The following is a 21,883-nucleotide window of genomic DNA, read 5'->3' on the forward strand; positions in this document are numbered from 1 at the left end:
GGGAGGGATGGGGAGTTTGGGGACAGTCGGTACAGGATACTGTCCGGAGGGTCAGTGAGAGGGAGGGACGGGGAGTTTGGGGACAGTCGGTACAGGATACTGTCCGGAGGGTCAGTGAGAGGGAGGGCCGGGGAGTTTGGGGACAGTCGGTACAGGATACTGTCCGGAGGGTCAGTGAGAGGGAGGGACGGGGAGTTTGGGGACAGTCGGTACAGGATACCGTCCGGAGGGTCAGTGAGAGGGAGGGACGGGGAGTTTGGGGACAGTCGGTACAGGATACCGTCCGGAGGGTCAGTGAGAGGGAGGGACGGGGAGTTTGGGGACAGTCGGTACAGGATACCGTCCGGAGGGTCAGAGAGAGGGAGGGACAGGGAGTTTGGGGACAGTCGGTACAGGATACTGTCCGGAGGGTCAGTGAGAGGGAGGGACGGGGAGTTTGGGGACAGTCGGTACAGGATACCGTCCGGAGGGTCAGTGAGAGGGAGGGACAGGGAGTTTGGGGACAGTCGGTACAGGATACTGTCCGGAGGGTCAGAGAGAGGGAGGGGCAGGGAGTTTGGGGACAGTCGGTACAGGATACTGTCCGGAGGGTCAGTGAGAGGGAGGGACGGGGAGTTTAGGGACAGTCGGTACAGGATACCGTCCGGAGGGTCAGTGAGAGGGAGGGACGGGGAGTTTGGGGACAGTCGGTACAGGATACCGTCCGGAGGGTCAGTGAGAGGGAGGGACGGGGAGTTTGGGGACAATCGGTACAGGATATTGTCCGGAGGGTCAGTGAGAGGGAGGGACGGGGAGTTTGGGGACAGTCGGTACAGGATACTGTCCGGAGGGTCAGTGAGAGGGAGGGATGGGGAGTTTGGGGACAGTCGGTACAGGATACCGTCCGGAGGGTCAGTGAGAGGGAGAGACGGGGAGTTTGGGGACAGTCGGTACAGGATACCGTCCGGAGGGTCAGTGAGAGGGAGGGACGGGGAGTTTGGGGACAGTCGGTACAGGATACCGTCCGGAGGGTCAGAGAGAGGGAGGGACAGGGAGTTTGGGGACAGTCGGTACAGGATACTGTCCGGAGGGTCAGTGAGAGGGAGGGACGGGGAGTTTGGGGACAGTCGGTACAGGATACCGTCCGGAGGGTCAGTGAGAGGGAGGGACAGGGAGTTTGGGGACAGTCGGTACAGGATACTGTCCGGAGGGTCAGAGAGAGGGAGGGGCAGGGAGTTTGGGGACAGTCGGTACAGGATACTGTCCGGAGGGTCAGTGAGAGGGAGGGACGGGGAGTTTAGGGACAGTCGGTACAGGATACCGTCCGGAGGGTCAGTGAGAGGGAGGGATGGGGAGTTTGGGGACAATCGGTACAGGATACCGTCCGGTGGGTCAGTGAGAGGGAGGGACGGGGAGTTTGGGGACAATCGGTACAGGATATTGTCCGGAGGGTCAGTGAGAGGGAGGGACGGGGAGTTTGGGGACAATCGGTACAGGATACCGTCCGGAGGGTCAGTGAGAGGGAGGGACGGGGAGTTTGGGGACAATCGGTACAGGATATTGTCCGGAGGGTCAGTGAGAGGGAGGGACGGGGAGTTTGGGGACAGTCGGTACAGGATACTGTCCGGAGGGTCAGTGAGAGGGAGGGATGGGGAGTTTGGGGACAGTCGGTACAGGATACCGTCCGGAGGGCCAGTGAGAGGGAGAGACGGGGAGTTTGGGGACAGTCGGTACAGGATACCGTCCGGAGGGTCAGTGAGAGGGAGGGACGGGGAGTTTGGGGACAGTCGGTACAGGATACCGTCCGGAGGGTCAGTGAGAGGGAGGGACGGGGAGTTTGGGGACAGTCGGTACAGGATACTGTCCGGAGGGTCAGTGAGAGGGAGGGACGGGTAGTTTGGGGACAGTCGGTACAGGATACCGTCCGGAGGGTCAGTGAGAGGGAGGGACAGGGAGTTTGGGGACAGTCGGTACAGGATACCGTCCGGTGGGTCAGTGAGAGGGAGGGACGGGGAGTTTGGGGACAATCGGTACAGGATATTGTCCGGAGGGTCAGTGAGAGGGAGGGACGGGGAGTTTGGGGACAATCGGTACAGGATACCGTCCGGAGGGTCAGTGAGAGGGAGGGACGGGGAGTTTGGGGACAATCGGTACAGGATATTGTCCGGAGGGTCAGTGAGAGGGAGGGACGGGGAGTTTGGGGACAGTCGGTACAGGATACTGTCCGGAGGGTCAGTGAGAGGGAGGGATGGGGAGTTTGGGGACAGTCGGTACAGGATACCGTCCGGATGGTCAGTGAGAGGGAGAGACGGGGAGTTTGGGGACAGTCGGTACAGGATACCGTCCGGAGGGTCAGCGAGAGGGAGGGACGGGGAGTTTGGGGACAGTCGGTACAGGATACCGTCCGGAGGGTCAGAGAGAGGGAGGGACAGGGAGTTTGGGGACAGTCGATACAGGATACTGTCCGGAGGGTCAGTGAGAGGGAGGGACGGGGAGTTTGGGGACAGTCGGTACAGGATACCGTCCGGAGGGTCAGTGAGAGGGAGGGACAGGGAGTTTGGGGACAGTCGGTACAGGATACTGTCCGGAGGGTCAGAGAGAGGGAGGGGCAGGGAGTTTGGGGACAGTCGGTACAGGATACTGTCCGGAGGGTCAGTGAGAGGGAGGGACGGGGAGTTTAGGGACAGTCGGTACAGGATACCGTCCGGAGGGTCAGTGAGAGGGAGGGATGGGGAGTTTGGGGACAATCGGTACAGGATACCGTCCGGTGGGTCAGTGAGAGGGAGGGACGGGGAGTTTGGGGACAATCGGTACAGGATATTGTCCGGAGGGTCAGTGAGAGGGAGGGACGGGGAGTTTGGGGACAATCGGTACAGGATACCGTCCGGAGGGTCAGTGAGAGGGAGGGACGGGGAGTTTGGGGACAATCGGTACAGGATATTGTCCGGAGGGTCAGTGAGAGGGAGGGACGGGGAGTTTGGGGACAGTCGGTACAGGATACTGTCCGGAGGGTCAGTGAGAGGGAGGGATGGGGAGTTTGGGGACAGTCGGTACAGGATACCGTCCGGAGGGCCAGTGAGAGGGAGAGACGGGGAGTTTGGGGACAGTCGGTACAGGATACCGTCCGGAGGGTCAGTGAGAGGGAGGGACGGGGAGTTTGGGGACAGTCGGTACAGGATACCGTCCGGAGGGTCAGTGAGAGGGAGGGACGGGGAGTTTGGGGACAGTCGGTACAGGATACTGTCCGGAGGGTCAGTGAGAGGGAGGGACGGGTAGTTTGGGGACAGTCGGTACAGGATACCGTCCGGAGGGTCAGTGAGAGGGAGGGACAGGGAGTTTGGGGACAGTCGGTACAGGATACTGTCCGGAGGGTCAGTGAGAGGGAGGGACGGGGAGTTTGGGGACAGTCGGTACAGGATACTGTCTGGAGGGTCAGTGAGAGGGAGGGACGGGGAGTTTGGGGACAGTCGGTACAGGATACTGTCCGGAGGGTCAGTGAGAGGGAGGGACGGGGAGTTTGGGGACAGTCGGTACAGGATACTGTCCGGAGGGTCAGTGAGAGGGAGGGACGGGGAGTTTGGGACAGGGTCAGGTTGTTGCTGCTGATTTTTTGTCTCGTGTTTTTCAGAGGAAGAATGTTCACATCAATGACAACGTGCTGCATTCAGCGCATGAACACGGGGTCACTAAGGTCATCTCCTGTCTCTCCACCTGCATCTTCCCAGACAAAACCACCTACCCCATCGATGAAACTATGGTGAGACCCCCTCCCTCCTCTCCCTGCCCTCACTCCCCCCCCCATTTCACCTTCCCTCCTCCCTAATCACATACCTCACAGGTGGGTAAATGGAATTAAAATACAGATGTGTCACTTAATTCCCTCGGTACCCAAAAATCTATCAATCTCCATCTTCAAAGTGGCTTCCCAAGCACTTTAGAAAAAAAAGTTTGCGAGGCTTGAACGAATTTCTTTAGTTTGCAGGGCACAGGTCGCTGTGTGTGAGTGAATGTCCTTCCAGCAAATGGGCCACACGATGAGATCAACTGATTACCTTCAATGGGCTGTTAGTGTAGTTATTAACACACTCAGAATTGAGTAAGTGCTGCTCAGTCGTGGAATCACATCTCACAGTGGACGTTTTGGGTTTTGCCAGTGGGGGCTTGTTGAGTACGCTCTGTCTGTACTCTGCCAAGCACAAACATTCCAAGAAACTTGCTGTTTAATTCAATCAGCCGGGCATTATGACGTAGAGTCCACATGGCATCGCACTGGCACTGAAATTCCTACACAATGCTGCTCAGTTGTAGAATCCTTACAGTGAAGAAGGAGGCCATTCGGCCCATCGAGTCTGCACCGACAACAATCCCACCCAGCCCCTATCCCCATAACCCCATGTATTTACCCTGCTAATCCCCCTAACCATCTTGGGACACTAAGGGGCAATTTAGCATGGCTAATCCACCGAACTCACTCGTCTTTCGGACTGTGGGAGGAAACCGGAGCACCCGGAGGAAACCCACGCAGACACGAGGAGAATGTGCAGACTCCGCACAGACAGTGACCCAAGCCGGGAATCGAACCCGGGTTCTTGGTGCTGTGAGGCAGCAGTGCTAACCGCTGTGCCACCCCAATTGTATACTGGGCGGGGTGTATTTTTCTGACTGACAGCAGGTTCCTATTCAGTGGGAATATCACTCGCGCGGTATTCTGGTGCCCCACAGTGACAGCACGAAACAGTTTGTTTAACACGTTCAGAGTTTTGAAATACTTTGTCTTCCCAGGGAAATTTGCGGCAGACCTCAATCTGAGACTTAGTGGAGCACATTACCCCCGACTATATCCCTGTGGTGTGATTCTGTCCTGTACAGATGTGATGGACCGAATGGCCTCTTTCTGTGCTGTAACAATTCCGTGATTCAGTCTCGTGGCTGAACTGAGTTGCGATCAAACACCAGGTTTTGTGTCTGTGTCATTGTCGAGTCCATTCATTCCTTAGAATAGACGAAGACGGGACTGATGTTGAAATGAATTTCTTTTATTGAACAGAACTTAAAAATAAATCATTACAAAAACACAAGGAAAAGAGGAAAGCTCGAGAGAGAGAGAGAGAGAGAGAGAGAGAGACTGGCTTCTTCTGCCATTCCTCTACTGATCAAAACAGAACTCGAAGACAGACGGTCAGCTGAACAAGGCTGAAAACATAGAGCTGGAACTACAATATCTGTCATCTTGTTATCGAAGTTGTTTGGCGCATGTTGTCTCTGACTTGGGGAAACAGACCTGGCCTTGCAGGTGTTGTTTATGAAAAACTTTGGCTTATAAAAGAGCCCGTTTTGCTGTCATTGACTGCGTTTCTGACAAAATACAATGTTTAGCTAACCCAGCATGCCTTCCGAGTTTTAAAATGTGGTCACGTTAAAGCTGAGTTGGTTAATTTTTTTAAGCTTCGCGTTTAAATGTAATTACATCGGCAGAAATATCTGAAAGTGAAGTCTTTGCATAAACAAAACAAGACCCCCACACAGAATCGGAACCGGACTGTGGAACCTGTCGGCGCTGCAGTTACAGCCAGATACAGAATCCTGCTGACATCACCATCCAGGATTCGGACTTGAAGGGATGATAGAAATTGAATATTTTTAAAGATCCTCCTCTGTGTCTCTTGTAGATCCACAACGGACCCCCGCACAGTTCCAACTTTGGATATTCTTATGCAAAGCGCATGATTGATGTTCAGAATCGGTGAGCATCCTTCCTGTTTGTACTCCTCTTTCCTCTCTCCGTCTCCTCCCCCTCTCCCTCCTGGCGCAGACGCTGCCATTTCTGAAGCCCCCCCCCCCCTCTCTGCAGGGCTGGAGGTGGTGTTTGCCTTCCCTCGACTGTGGATGTGTCACTAACCTTGTTCCTTCTCTCTCTCCCAGTGCTTACTCTGAACAATACGGCCGGATGTTTACAGCTGTGATTCCCACCAATGTCTTTGGAATGCATGATAATTTTAATATTGAGGATGGGCATGTTCTACCAGGGCTGATTCACAAGACGTACCTGGCGCAGAGTTGAGTCCCCGGTTCTCATTCTTTGTTGGGTGTCAGTGTTAAACTGTGATAGTTTTACAAAATTCTTTCATGGGGTGTTGGTGTCACTGGGTAAGGCAGCATTTATTGGGGTGGCACAGTGGTTAGCACTGCTGCCTCACATTGCCAGGGACCCGGGTTCGATTCCTCAGGCCACTGTCTGCGTGGGGTTTGCACATTCACCCCGTGTCTGCGTGGGTTTCCTCCGGGTGCTCCAGTTTCCTCCCACAGTCCGAAAGATGTGCAGGTTAGGTGGATTGGCCGTGCTAAATTGCCCCTTAGTGTCAGGGGGATTAGCAGGGTAAATATATGTGGTTATGGGGATAGGGCCTGGGTGGGATTGTGGTTGGTGCAGATTCGATGGGCCGAATGGCCTCCTTCTGCACTGTAGGGTTTCTATTGCCTGTCCCTAATTGTCTTTGAACCACTGCAGTCCATGAGGTGTAGGTACACCCATAGAGAGGGAGTTCCAGGATTTTGACCCAACGATAGTGAAGGAATGGCGATATATTTCCAAGTCAGGATGGTGATTTGGAGGGGAACTTCCATGTGGTGGTGTTCCCAGGTATCTGCTGCTTTTGTCCTTCTCGATCGTGTGGTCATGGTTTGGAAGGGGCTGCCTAAGGAACCTTGGTGAGTTGCTGCAGTGCATCTTGTAGATGGTACACACGGCTGCCACTGTGCGCCACTAGTGGAGGGAGTGGGTTTTGAAGGTGGGGGATGGGGTGTTGACCAAATACCCATAATTTTTCCTCGACCGATTTCCTGCAGCCTCCTGAAATCTCTTCCATTTTGAATTTGCCTCGGTATGTTTATCAGTGACACTGAGCCTGTGACATTGGGGCAAGTGTCCAAAAGCCCGGTGAGGTTAGGTAGGTAGAGTTCCATAGATTCATAGAATCCCTACAGTGCAGAAGGAGGCCATTCAGCCCATTGGGTCTGCACCAACCACAATCCCACCCAGGTCCTATTTCCGTAGCCCCACATCTTTACCCTGCTAATCCCCCTGACGCTTGGGTTAATTTAACATGGCCAATCAACCTAACCTGGGATGGAGGACAATGCGAGGTTGTTAGGAGGAGGCCATTCAGCCCCTCGAGCTGCTCCGCCATTCAATAAGATGATGGCTGATCTGATTGTGACCTGAACTCCACTTCTCTGTCTGCCCCTCACACTCCTCCACTCCCTTGTCAATCAGAACTCTGTCTAACTTGTCCCCGTATACACTCCGTATCCCAGCTGCCACTTCTCCCTGGGGGAAAGAATCCCAAGCACTCACCACCCAGAGAGAGGGAATTCCTCCTCGTGGAGATTCCTTACGTGGGAGACTCCTTGTTTGTAAACTGTGTTGCCCAGTTCCAGATTCACCCACGAGAGGGGGGGTGGGGGAGACTGTGTTGGGTGAAGGACGGTGCGGGGGTGATAGGTGAATGGAACTGTGCTCCCTCTTTGGGTCATTAAGGAGGATGCTGTGATGCTGCACTCGACAGTGGGAGCGAGTTGGAACTGACTTTCTGTTCCCTGTAATTCCTCCCCACAGGAGATGGCAGGTCGCTGATGGTGTGGGGATCGGGGAAGCCCAGGAGGCAGTTCATATTCTCTCGGGTACGTAACGGCCAGTCCTCGGCACGCAGTTTGTTCCTGTGCTGTGACGAACTCAACAAATTCCACAAAGGGGAACAGTGTTAGTGGAGGGAGCTGGGAGTGTCCATTGCTTACCAGGGACATTCAGAGCTACCACTGGCCCAGTCCCTGGCGGGGGCCGTCTGCGCTCCCTGGCGGGGGCCGTCTGCGCTCCCTGGCGGGGGCCGTCTGCGCTCCCTGGCGGGGGCCGTCTGCGCTCCCTGGCGGGGGCCGTCTGCGCTCCCTGGCGGGGGCCGTCTGCGCTCCCTGGCGGGGGCCGTCTGCGCTCCCTGGCGGGGGCCGTCTGCGCTCCCTGGCGGGGGCCGTCTGCGCTCCCTGGCGGGGGCCGTCTGCGCTCCCTGGCGGGGGCCGTCTGCGCTCCCTGGCGGGGGCCGTCTGCGCTCCCGTCCACAACCAACCCCCCATCTCCAGGTCATTAGAACCGGTTCAGGAGATCACAGGGAATGTGTTCTCTCTCTGTGAAGATTCTGTAATCTCTGTCCTGGTCCGATGGAAAGAGCTTTCTGATACTCAGCGACTTTGTTCTGGATTGTGTGGTGGTGGTTTGGGGGGGGGGGTTACCTCGGACGGGGGTGGGCCTGTCTCCACCTGATCATGGGGAGTGAAGTGTTCCTCTGAGGGGCCGGTGGACACATCCTCCTGGTTCCCTGTCCCGGGGAGGAGGATGGTGAGGGTGAGCAGGGTGCCACACGGAAGGGCACATGGAAGGTGGTCCATGGATGGCACTATCCCATTGCCAGGGTGTGCTGGGCGTGTGGTGTACGTAAACCAGGAGAAGCCAATGGGGGTGAGGCTGGAGTTTGGTGGCTGGATTTGGTAACTCTAAGTTTATTCTGCAGGATCTGGCCCGTCTCTTCATCTGGGTTTTGAGAGAATATGAAGAAATTGAACCCATCATCCTCTCTGGTGAGAATGCTTTGTCTGATTATGTCCTGTGAATTCACTGCCTAATCTCTCACACTGCAGAAATGCTCATTGAGGAGGGGGTAGTTACTGAGTTCAAACCCCTCCGAACTCCCACCACCCCCCACCCCCCGCAAACAGCTTCATATCTCTGTCAGTAAGGTGTTCTCTGAGTTAATAAGAGTCCGCACTATTGGCTAAGGGCCAGTTGTGATGCTTTCCATAGTTGAATAGTCTCTTGGCATTTGATGTGTGTTAGGGAACAGCGAATGGGCTCGATGCTTTCCCCAGCAAGGGTGTTATTTTTTTGGATCAGGCTATTGGGGTGGTTGCGGTGATTCTGGAGAGTTGACTTGAAAATCCCACATGCGTACGGACTCGGGGTGTTCTGTGGGGAGAGCCTGGGAGTCAGCTCCTATCGTATCGTATAATGTTGAGGTAGGGAGGGCTATAAACAAGCAGATAAGGGATGCGTGTAAAAACGGAACGGCAATAATCATGGGGGACTTCAACATGCACATTGACTGGCAGACTCAAGTCGGTAAGGGTGGAATGGAGGAAGAGTTCTTAGAATGCTGTCGGGATAGTTTCCTTGAACAGCATGTTACGGAACCGACGAGGGAACGAGCTATTTTGGATCTGGTATTGTGTAACGAGGTAGGTAGAATTAAGGATCTTATTGTGAAGGACCCTCTTGGGTCTAGTGACCACAATATGGTCGAATTTCTGATTCAGATGGAAGAGGAGAAAGTTTGGTCCCAAACCAGTGTCCTCTGTTTGAACAGAGGGAAATATGATAGGATGAGGGATGAATTGGCTAAGGTAGACTGGGAGAGCAGGCTGGCAGGTAGGATAGCTGAGGAACAGTGGAGGATTTTTAAGGAGATCCTTTTCAGTTCTCAGCAAAAATATATTCCAGCAAAAAACAAGGATTGTAAGAAAAGGGAGAACCAGCCGTGGATAACGAAGGAAATAAAGGAGAGTATTAAAATAAAAACAGCTGCGTACAGAGTGGCCAAAAATAGTGGAGAAACAAGTGATTGGGAAAAATTTAAGAAACAACAAAGAGAGACTAAGAAAGCGATAAAGAAAGGAAGGATAGACTATGAAGCTAGGCTAGCAATTAATATAAAAAATGATAGTAAAAGTTTTTAGAAATATATAAAAAGGAATAGAGTGGCTAGAGTGAATGTTGGACCCTTGGAGGACGAGAGGGGGGAGTTAATAGTGGGAAATGAGGATATGGCTGAGTCTTTAAATAAGTTTTTTGTGTCGGTCTTCACGGTGGAGGACACAAATAGTTTGCCAAATATTAACGATAGAGGGTTGGCAGCAGGAGAAATACTTAATACGATTAATGTTACCAGAGAGGCAGTGCTGGGTAGACTAATGGGACTGAAGGTGGACAAGTCCCCGGGTCCGGATGGAATGCATCCCAGGGTATTGAAAGAAATGTCAGAGGTAATAGTGGATGCGTTAGTGATTATTTATCAAAACTCGTTGCATTCTGGGGTAGTGCCGGTTGATTGGAAAACGGCTAATGTTACGCCGCTGTTTAAAAAAGGAAGGAGACAAAAGGCGGGTAACTATAGGCCGGTCAGCTTAACGTCTGTAGTAGGGAAAATGCTGGAATCCATTATTAAAGAGGAGATAGCAGGGCATCTGGATAGAAATGGTTCGATCAATCAGACGCAGCATGGATTCATGAGGGGAAAGTCGTGCTTGACGAACATGTTGGATTTTTATGAAGATGTGACGAGGGCGGTTGATGGAGGAGAACCGGTGGATGCGGTGTTTTTGGATTTCCAGAAGGCGTTTGATAAGGTGCCCCATAAAAGGCTGCTGAAGAAGATTAGGGCACACGGAGTTGGGGGTAGTGTGTTAAAGTGGATTGGGGACTGGCTATCCGACAGGAAGCAAAGAGTCGGAATAAATGGGTGTTTTTCCGGTTGGAGGAAGGTAACTAGTGGCGTGCCGCAGGGATCGGTACTCGGGCCGCAACTGTTTACCATTTATATAGATGATCTGGAGGAGGGGACGGAGTGTAGGGTAACGAAGTTTGCAGACGACACAAAGATAAGTGGAAAAGTGAATCGTGTGGAGGACGGAGAAGATCTGCAGAGAGATTTGGACAGGCTGAGTGAGTGGGCGAGGATATGGCAAATGGAGTATAACGTTGATAAATGCGAGGTTATACACTTTGGAGGAAATAATAACATGGGATTATTATCTCAATGGAAACAAATTAAAACATGCTACCGTGCAAAGGGACCTGGGGGTCCTTGTGCATGAGACGCAAAAGCCCAGTCTGCAGGTACAACAGGTGATCAAGAAGGCAAATGGGATGTTGGCCTATATTGCGAAGGGGATAGAATATAAAAGCAGGGATGTCTTGATGCACCTGTACAGGGCATTGGTGAGGCCGCAGCTGGAATACTGTGTGCAGTATTGGTCCCCTTATATGAGGAAGGATATATTGGCATTGGAGGGAGTGCAGAGAAGGTTCACCAGGTTGATACCGGAGATGAGGGGTTTGGATTATGAGGAGAGGCTGAGGAGATTGGGTTTGTACTCGTTGGAGTTTAGAAGGATGAGGGGGGATCTATTGGAGACTTATAAGATAATGCGGGGGCTGGATAGGGTGGAGGCGGAGAGATTCTTTCCACTTAGTAAGGAAGATAAAACTAGAGGACACAGCCTCAAAATAAAGGGGGGGTCGGTTTAAGACAGAGTTGAGGAGGAACTTCTTCTCCCAGAGGGTGGTGAATCTCTGGAATTCTCTGCCCACTGAGGTGGTGGAGGCTACCTCGCTGAATATGTTTAAAGCGCGGATGGATGGATTCCTGATCGGTAAGGGAATTAAGGGTTATGGGGATCAGGCGGGTAAGTGGTACTGATCCACGTCAGATCAGCCATGATCTTATTGAATGGCGGGGCAGGCTCGAGGGGCTAGATGGCCTACTCCTGCTCCTATTTCTTATGTTCTTATGTATGTAATGTGTCAGCATCTCAGTTGCCTCTGTATCTAACCCCGTGCTGTACCTGTCCTGGGAGTGTTTGACGGGGACAGTGTAGAGGGAGCTTTACTCTGTATCTAACCTCGTGCTGTACCTGTCCTGGGAGTGTTTGATGGGGGACAGTGTAGAGGGAGCTTTACTCCGTATCTAACACCGTGCTGTATCTGTCCTGGGAGTGTTTGATGGAGGCAGTGTAGAGGGAGCTTTACTCCGTATCTAACCCCGTGCTGTACGTGTCCTGGGAGTGTTTGATGGGGTCAGTGCCGAGGGAGCTTTACTCTGTATCTCACCCCGTGCTGTACGTGTCCTGGGAGTGTTTGATGGGGTCAGTGCCGAGGGAGCTTTACTCTGTATCTAACCCCGTGCTGTACGTGTCCTGGGAGTGTTTGATGGGGTCAGTGTCGAGGGAGTTTTACTCTGTATCTAACCCCGTGCTGTACGTGTCCTGGGAGTGTTTCATCGGGTCAGTGTCGAGGGAGCTTTACTCTGTATCTAACCCCGTGCTGTACGTGTCCTGGGAGTGTTTGATGGGGTCAGTGTCGAGGGAGTTTTACTCTGTATCTAACCCCGTGCTGTACGTGTCCTGGGAGTGTTTCATCGGGTCAGTGTCGAGGGAGCTTTACTCTGTATCTAACCCCGTGCTGTATCTGTCCTGGGAGTATTTGATGGGGACAATGTAGTGGGAGCTTTACTCTGTATCGAACCCCGTGCTGTATCTGTCCTGGGAGTGTTTGATGGGGACAATGTAGTGGGAGCTTTACTCTGTATCGAACCCCGTGCTGTACCTGTCCTGGGAGTGTTTGATGGGGTCAGTGTCGAGGGAGCTTTACTCTGTATCTAACCCCGTGCTGTACCTGTCCTGGGAGTGTTTGATGGGGACAGTGTAGAGGAAGCTTTACTCTGTATCTAACCCGTGCTGTTCTACCTTACTTGTGTTGTTAAAACTGAACTGGCTGCTGTTACTTTCTCATTCTTTGTAGCTCCTCTTCTCCTCCATCTTAAAAGGGTATTTTCACACAGTTAGTGGTGAGGATCTGGACCACATTGCCTGACCGTGTGGTGGAGGCAGGGTTAAGACTTTCAAATGGAAATTAGACGGTTATCTGAAAAGGAAGAATGTTCAGGGTTATGACGCAAAGGTGAGCCATGGCACTCAGCAAATCGCTCATTCAGAGAGCTAGTACAGATGTGATGGGCCAAATAGCAGCCTCCTGCCCTGGAACAAGTCTGTGGTTTTGTGAGCAGTGTTGGATGATGTAAGTTGATGTTGGGGGTTTTGGATGGTGGTCGGTGCAGGGTCACTGTGAGGATAACCTTCCTGTGTTTCTCTTCAGTGGGTGAAGAAGAGGAAGTATCCATTAAAGAGGCAGCGGAGAGCATCGTGGCCGCCATGAATTTCAAAGGAGAGGTCATTGTATCCTTTATATATGTGACTGTCTTTATATTACTGATTAGTCCATAAGATATAGGAGCAGAATTAGGCCATTCGGCCCATCAAGTCTGCTCTGCAGGGAGGGGGAAGTCCCAGCTTTAGGAATTGAGTCATTGCAACTCAACCAGGGCCCAAAGCCCTTAATAGTGACCTGCCGCAGAGTGCGTGCCCGTCACTGTGCGCGGCCGTTCCTGTGTCAGGCTCGGTGTTGCCAATCCAGCCTGGATATATTCCCGGAGAATCCCAGTCTCCCTTCAACCAATGAGAAAGCAGAGATTGAATAGTCCTCGAGTGACCGCCACAGTCTGTCCTCCCCACTGCAGCTCTGATAACTTTTATAACTGGAAAAAAAATCAAGTAAGTTTTGTTTCTGAATCAAACAGCAAGTTCCCTCACCAGTTTGTGCTCAACCAGTCCCTGCTCACAAAACCCGAAACAAAACCTCGACTGTTTGATATGATTCTGCAATTAATTTGGGCCGAAGGGCCTGTTTCCATGCTGTAAACCTCTGTGACTAATTGGGCAGCACTTGCTGGACAATCCTGAGTGTGCTAACAGCTACACTATCAACCCATTTAAAATAATCAGTTGACCCGTAATGTGGCTTGCTCTTTAGAATGGAGATCCATTCATAGACAGAGATCCATTCTCGAAAATAAAAAGAATACTTTTTCTAAATGACCCGGTGCTTGGGGAGCTTATACTCCCTCACTGCTTGCTCCCAGACAATGCCAGCCCCAGCGCACCTTTTTGTCCTGTAGTATTAATTGTAATCATTTGAAATTTGGTATTCTTGTGTTTGTCCTGATGAGTGTCCACCTCTGTGTCCAGACAATTCACCCTCAATTCTTGAAGGGTTGGCAGCCCGAGTACTCAGCCTGATGGATTGATCAATGTCTACCTGTGACACCCTTCCACAGTCGATCAGCTTGCCACATCTCACTAACTGGCTTGGATTGCAGGCCAGCAGTTGGATGAGGAATCTGGGGGTGCCTTGTTCTGACAGAGCTGTACCCCGGCGAGAGGTGTGCGTGTGGCTGGGATTCACAGGGATTAAAGCTGTCTGCAGCTGAGGAGGTCCTATCTGCTTTTTCTCTCTCTCTCCCTTTCCTTAATGATGAGCATCAAGTTTGACACCAGCAAGTCTGATGGACAATACAAGAAGACAGCCAGTAACAGCAAGCTGAGGAAATACCTGCCTGACTTCAAATTCACCCCCTTCAGTCAAGGTGAGTCTCCGTGTCTTACTCACTCTAACCTCTTCCACAATCAGTAAATCCCAGCGATAACCTCACCCTACTGCAGCCAACTTCATACATGTTCATGCATTTGTTTTATTCATTCGAAGGGTGTGGATGTCACTGGCTAGGCCAGCATTTATTGCCCAGCCCGAGTTACATCGAAACTAGAAGCAGGAGGAGGCCATTCGGCCCTTCGAGCCTGCTCCGCCATTCATTTTGATCATGGCTGATCATCAAATTCAATATCCTGATTCTCCCTTCTCCTCATATCCCTTGATCCTTTTAACCCCAAAAGCTAGATCTAATTGAAATCACAAAACGTTTTGGCCTCAACCACATTCTGTGGGAGTGAATTCCACACATTCACCACCCTCTGGGTGAAGAAATTTCTCCTCACCTCAGTTCTAAAAGGTTTACCCCTTATCCTCAAACTATGACCCCTAGTTCTGGACTCCCCCACCATTGGGAACATTCTTCCTGAATCTACCCTGTCGAAACCTGTTATAATTTTATAAGTTTCTATGAGATGTGGTTTATATGGATTTTAGCAAGGCGTTCGATAAGGTCCCCCATGCAAGGCTTCTAGAAAAAGTGAGAGGGCATGGGATCCAAGGGGCTGCTGCCCTGTGGATCCAGAACTGGCTTGCCCAAAGGAGGCAGAGAGTGTGTATAGATGGGTCTTTTTCTAAATGGAGGTCGGTCACCAGTGGTGTGCCCCAGGGATCTGTTCTGGGACCCTTACTGTTTGTCATTTTCATAAATGACCTGGATGAGGAAGTGGAGGGATGGGTTGGTAAGTTTGCCGACAACACGACGGTTGGTGGGGTTGTGGATAGTCTGGAGGGATGTCAGAAGTTACAGAGGGACATAGATAGGATGCAAGACTGGGCGGAGAAGTGGCAGATGGACTTCAACCCAGATAAATGCGTCGTGGTCCACTTTGGCAGGTCAAATGGGATGAAGGGAAAGACTCTTAGTACTTTAGAGGATCAGAAGGACCTTGGGGTCCGGGTCCATAGGACTCTAAAATCGGCCCCACAGGTGGAGGAGGTGGTTAAGAAGGCGTATGGTGTGCTGGCCTTTATCAATCGAGGGATTGAGTTTAGGAGTCCGAGGATAATGATGCAGCTATATAAAACCCTCGTCAGACCCCACTTGGAGTACTGTGCTCAGTTCTGGACACCTCATTACAGGAAGGATGTGGAAAAGATTGAAAGGGTGCAGAGGAGATTTACAAGGATGTTGCCTGGATTGAGAGGCATGCCTTATGAGGATAGGCTGAGGGAGCTCGGTCTTTTCTCCTTGGAGAGACGTAGAATGAGAGGAGACCTAATAGAGGTGTATAAGATGTTGAGAGGTATAGATCGGGTGGACTCTCAGAGGCTTTTTCCCAGGGTGGAAATGTCTGCTACGAGAGGACACAGGTTTAAGGTGCTGGGGGGTAGGTACAGGGGAAATGTGAGGGGAAGTTTTTCACACATGACCGGTGCTCGTCCAACTTCCAGTTAATAGAACATAGAACATAGAACATTACAGCGCAGAACAGGCCCTTCGGCCCACGATGTTGCACCGACCAGTTAAAAAAAAAAACTGTGACCCTCCAACCTAAACCAATTTCTTTTCGTCCATGAACCTATCTACGGATCTCTTAAACGCCCCCAAACTAGGCGCATTTACTACTGATGCTGGCAGGGCATTCCAATCCCTCACCACCCTCTGGGTAAAGAACCTACCCCTGACATCGGTTCTATAACTACCCCCCCTCAATTTAAAGCCATGCCCCCTCGTGCTGGATTTCTCCATCAGAGGAAAAAGGCTATCACTATCCACCCTATCTAAACCTCTAATCATCTTATATGTTTCAATAAGATCCCCTCTTAGCCGCCGCCTTTCCAGCGAAAACAATCCCAAATCCCTCAGCCTCTCCTCATAGGATCTCCCCTCCATACCAGGCAACATCCTGGTAAACCTCCTCTGCACCCTCTCCAAAGTTGGCCGCAACTCCACCGATGCCGGTAAAGTAATGTGGTCTGGAATGCGTTGCCTGGGAGGGTGGTGGAGACGGGATGCCTCATATCCTTTAAAAAGTACCTGGATGAGTACTTGACACGTCATAACATTCAGGGCTATGGGCCAAGTGCTGGCAAGTGAGATTAGGTGGGCAGGTCTGGGCCTTTGCGCGTCGGTGCAGACTCGATGGACTGAACGGCCTCTTCTGCACTGTAGGATTCTGTGGAAAGGGTTGGCGCTGGCTACCCTGTGACTGCCGGCACGGCTGAGCTGGTGCCCTCTGCCTGGCGTCAGTGTGAAAAACGGCCAAACTCCCAGTGCTGCCGGAGCTCCCGCTCAGGGGGAAAGGGCAAATCCTTCAACTTCCCAAGCTTGGAGTTACAAACAAGCATCAGATATTAAAACACTGTAAAAACGCTAACTGAGAGCAGTTTTATTCAACTTATTTAAGAAAAGATATTTAATTGGAGGCAGTTCAGAGAAGGTTCACTGGGATGATCCCCGGTATGGAGAGATTGTTTTGAGAGGAAGGATTGGGATTCCACTCATTGGGATTAAGAAGAATGAGGGGTGATCTCGTTGAAACATGTCGAATTGTTAAGGGGTTTTGACAGGATAAATGCCGAGAGGGTGTTTCCCCTCTTGGGAGAGTCTAGGACCAGGGGGCAGAGTCTCAGAATAAAGGGGCAGCAATTTAAGACTGAGATGAGGAGGAATTTCTTCTCTGAGGGGTGAGAGTCTTTGGAATTCCTTACCACAGAGAGCTTTGGGGCAGAGTCTTGTGTATATTTAATGCTGAGATAGATAGATTCTTGATCAGTAAGGGAATCAAGGGTTACAAGGAAAGGGCAGGAAAATGGACGTGAGGAATGTTGTCGGATCATCCATGAATGGTGGAACAGGCTCGAGGGGCCGAATGGCCTACTCCTGTTTCTATTGCTTACGGTCTTATATTTACGAGCTGTAACTAAGGATATATTTAGTTTAAGTGCACGACATTTGCCCCTGGATGTTTCGGTGAGACGATGCCACTTGGTGTATTTGTTGCAGTGCGGTTCCTGTCTCTGTGGCTCTCGGTACTGACCTCGGCACTGGGCAGCAGGACACTCGCACTGCTGTCTGGCAGGATTACTCATCTCTCATTCCCGTGGAGTCGGTGGTGAGCTGTGAGTGTAGAAACTGAGTGGGGCTTGAATCCATTTCAGAGCGCAGATTCATAGAATCCCTACACTGCAGAAAGAGGCCATTCAGCCCATTGAGTCTGCATTGACTCTCCGACAGAGCATCTTACTCAGTCCCACCCCATCCTTGTAATCCCACATATTTACCCAGATAATACCCCCAATCCCCACACCTTTGGACACCAAGGGGCAATTTGACATGGCATTGGATTGAGTGGCACGGTGGCATAGTGGTTAGCACCGCTGCCTCACAGCGCCAGGGACCCGGGTTCAATTCCCAGCTTGGGTCACTGTCTGTGCGGAGTCTGCACGTTCTCCCCGTGTCTGTGTGGGTTTCCTCCAGGTGCTCCTGCTTCCTCCCACACTCCAAAGATGTGCAGGTTACGTGCATTGGCCATGATAAATTGACCCTGTGTCGGGGGGATTAGCCTGAGTGAATGCATGTTGTTATGGGGATTGGGCCCTGGGTGGGATTGTGGTCGGTGCAGACTCGATGGGCCAAATGGCCGCCTTCTGTACTGTAGGATTCTATGATAATTGCCAATCCCCCTAACCTGCACATCTGTGGGAGGAAACCGGAGCACCCGGAGGAAACCCGCACAGACGCAGGCAGAACATGCAGGCTCTACACAGACAGTCACCCAAGGCCGGAATTGAACTCGGGTTCCTGGCGCTGTGAGGCAGCAGTGCTAACTACTGTGCCACCGCGCTTGGGTCTGGAGTCACATGTGAACTAGATGGTTTGTAATGACAGTCTTTACTGAAACTAGCTCTTTTTTCCAGATTTCTTTCAGAGGTTTATGAATCTTTGGCATTCTCTCCCCCAGGGGGTTGTGGGTGCTCCAGCATTGAATATATTTAAAACAGATGTTTGGTCTCTCGGGGAATTAAGGGATATGGAGATGAGGCCCAGGATCAGCCATGTTGGTATTGACTGGTGGAACAGGCTCGATGGGCCGAGTGGTCTACTCCTCCTCCTGTTTCTTGTGTTCTTATTTATTTTAATTAACTACCTTTAAATTCCACAGCTGTGGTAGAATTTAAACCTGTGACCAGAGACTGTTAATGAGGCCCTTGGATCACTAGTCCATTAACATTATTACCGTACCAGTTGGTTTATTGGACTATACTGCCACCCACTGGCTCAGTTTGGAGTAGCTATGCTTGGAGGTGGCAATTTCAAAAACTCACCTTGCCACATTGTAAAATAGAATGAAATCCAGTCATTGGTAGAATTGATATCAAAGAATTTTATAATTTCTTAGAATCATGGAGTTTTGCACGGGAGGCCCTTCAGCCCATCGTGTCTGTGCTGGCAACTAAACACATTATTCTAATCCCATTATACAGCACTTGATCCGTAGCTTTGTATATGATGGAGATTCAAGTGCTTATCTAAATGCTTCTTAAATGTTGTAACCTCTACCACCCTTTCAGGCAGCGAGTTCCAGATTCCCTCCACCCTCTGGGTGAAAAGGCTTTCCTCAAATCCCCTCAATCTCCTGCCCCTTTCCTTAAATCTGTGCCTCCTGGTTAGTGACCCCCTCTACTAAAGGGAAAAGTTTCTTCCTATCCACCCTATCTGTGTCCCTCATAATTGTGTACACCTCAATCAGGTCTCCCCTCAGCCTTCTCTGCTCTCAGGAAAACAACCCCAGCCCAACCAGCCTCTCTTCATAGCTGAAACACTCCAGCCGGGGCAGCATCCTGGTGAATCTCCTCTGCACCCTCTCCAGTGCAATCACATCCTTCCTCTAGTGTGGTGACCAGAACTGCACACAATACTCTAGCTGTGACCTAACCAGCGTTTTGTACAGCTCCATCACAACCTCCCTGATCTTGCATTCTATGCCTCCGCTAATAAAGGCAAGTATCCCGTATGCTTTCTTAACCATCTTTTCTACCTGTCCTCTGCCTTCAAGAATCTATGGACATGCATCCCAAGGTCCCTCTGGTCCTCTGTACTTCCTACATCCTCATGATGTGGAGATGCTGGCGTTGGACTGGGGTAAACACTAAGAGTTTTAACAACACCAGGTTAAAGTCCAACAGGTATCACATCTGTCCTGCTCTGCTATTCATTCTGATCATCCATCCAATGCATGATCCCACCTTTCCCCCATATCCCTTGATCCCTTTAGTCCCAAGAGCTATTTCTAATTTATTTTGGAAAACCTACAATGTTTTGACCTCAATTACTTTCGGTGATAGTGAATTCCACAGATTCACCACTCTCTAGGTGAAGAAGTTCGTACTCAGTCTTAAAAGCTTTATGCTGTATCCTCAGACTGGGATCCTTGTTCTGGACTCTCTCTCTTTCTCTTTCTCCCCCCAACCTCCCATAGAAACCTATGCGACCCCAGTCAGTCTTCTGAACTCCAGTAAATATAATCCTACAAGTAGCTTTTCCCAATCCACTTTGCTGGCCTCATATGAGGAAAAGGTGCAAAGGGGTCACAGAAAAGGCAGGATTATCCCAAAAAACCAGCTGGGTTCATGAATGTGTCACCCCAGTCAGGTCTGAAGATGATCCTGGGAGATGTGGTTCAGAAGGTAAGTGCTGACACTGCCCTCTTGTGTTGTGTGTTTACAGCTGCAAATTTACCAGTTGAATCTACATTGATTTTTTAAAAAGAAAGTGAGTAACCGGTTTGAATTTGTTTCAGCTGTCAAGGAGACCTGCGATTGGTTTGTGGCCAATTATGACGTGGCGAGGAAATGAAGGAGTGGAGGGCAGTCGCTCAGCCTGTGGGACCCTTGATGGAATGTGTATGCAGGGTGATGGTTGGGTTGGAAGTAGATATCTATTGTGGCTATGGGTCTAATTCAGAGGGAGGAGCCCACATCCTGACTCTGATGCTGGGATCTGTGCTGCTGGGATGCTCTGCCCCAGTTCACTGCCTGATTACAGCGGGGGTTTACTGTGGTGATCCAGACACCTTCACCTCTCAGGTGGTTCAGGGAACCTTGTCCTTTATTTTGCTGCAGCTGTGTATCTGAGGGGAAGTTGGCTGTAAGTTTCTCTGATTAACTCGGGTTGTCTGTCAAACAAAATCTTGCTCCTATTTCTGATTCGAGTTTCCTCTTAACTCCCCTCTCCTTGCCCTGTTTACCAACACGCTCTGTCAGTGGAAATTTGTTCAGGTGGGTTGTGGGTGCAGCAAGCCCACCTCACCTTGTGCAAGACATGAAGTGACTTTGGATATTTGACTACAGGAGATGTCATAATTCAGCCCCATTCTGCACCTATCCTACTGGAATTCACACCCTGCCCCTCCTCACTGAGGGACACCAAGGCTGGTTGTGTTGGAGAGGCTGGGATCTATCTGGGCAATTGGTAAGTGTGGGGATCCTCTCCCTCAGGTGAATATCTTTTGATAGTTCCTTCATCCGAGCCATCACCACACTATATCCATTGCTGTGAAGTATCTTGTGTCTGGTGAGGTTTGGCAGTTCCTATTAATGATGAAACAGTTATGGCTAATGTTAAAGAAATTAAAAAGTGGTAAATGACACATTGCAATCCTGGAACATATTTTCACTGGGGCTGAATCTCTGTACTATGGATTGGGGAAGTCTGGTTATTTTGCAAATAGAATTCCTGTCAATAGTTTGAGTGAGAGTTGATCTTATTTTAAACAGCACTTTTAATTTGCAACCTGCTTAGGCTGGATTGAGGGGAGGGTGTCTTCCCCAGGGGGTTGGATTAGGTTTCTGCACAAGCTTCAATGTAAATAGGAGGTGTGAGGTCGTGTGGCAGGGGGTGCAATACCAATTCTGGGAACCAGCTCCCAGCACATTGTAGTGTGTGTGAGAACTCATTGGGTTCTGTCCACAGGCAGAAAGCAAGTATACCCCCTCAGCCCTTTGCAGTTTGATTAAAAAGGACAGGTTTTAGATTGCAATGATGTAGGCACAGGATACTGTTACTAAACACTATATTTTCCTGATTCTCAAATTCAAATTATTGGGTGGCGTATATTTTTTGTTTGCTGAAGGTATTCACCCTCTGATGCACAGCAGTGTCTCCTGCTGTTTCTCCCAGACTTTTACTATTGTTATAGCCTGCTGCTGAGGCTTCCTGTGTGGGTAAGGCAGAGCTCCAGTGTCCCCCCAGTCCAGCCTCTGTCACTTCACCACAGGGGAATGAGCAACCAGCCTGTGCACGCTCTGCTATGGTACTCCGACTTTGTGCTGCTTGAGCTGTGAGTAGAGGGTGGAATGGGAGTGGATGCAGGATTCTTTAAAGGGAGGATATTTTCACAATGTCAGCTGGTGCTATGGCTTTTGGAAAACTGGTTATGGAATGGGAAATTGAGTTTTGGTAAATAATTAAAAGGTGTACATTTTATTTTGCAAAAGGTGATTTAAATATTAAAAAGCACAACTGTGAAAGCAAAC

At 50.7% G+C, this 21,883-nt stretch overlaps 1 protein-coding gene across 1 annotated transcript in view; it reads left to right on the forward strand.

Moving 5' to 3' along the window:
- The window catches only part of LOC144505228 (GDP-L-fucose synthase-like), a 34,309-nt gene extending 12,433 nt beyond the window's left edge, over window positions 1–21,876 (forward strand). Inside the window, exons 3-10 of the mRNA XM_078231243.1 lie at window positions 3,608–3,736; window positions 5,649–5,722; window positions 5,902–6,035; window positions 7,595–7,659; window positions 8,538–8,604; window positions 12,953–13,032; window positions 14,180–14,279; window positions 20,149–21,876. Coding sequence (XP_078087369.1) covers window positions 3,608–3,736; window positions 5,649–5,722; window positions 5,902–6,035; window positions 7,595–7,659; window positions 8,538–8,604; window positions 12,953–13,032; window positions 14,180–14,279; window positions 20,149–20,204 — 705 coding nt within the window. The 3' untranslated portion in view covers window positions 20,205–21,876. The remainder of the gene's footprint in view (window positions 1–3,607; window positions 3,737–5,648; window positions 5,723–5,901; window positions 6,036–7,594; window positions 7,660–8,537; window positions 8,605–12,952; window positions 13,033–14,179; window positions 14,280–20,148) is intronic.
- Window positions 21,877–21,883: the final 7 nt, after the last annotated feature.

Source organism: Mustelus asterias, chromosome 2 (genome assembly GCF_964213995.1).
Source record: "Mustelus asterias chromosome 2, sMusAst1.hap1.1, whole genome shotgun sequence".
Lineage (NCBI taxonomy): Eukaryota > Metazoa > Chordata > Chondrichthyes > Carcharhiniformes > Triakidae > Mustelus > Mustelus asterias.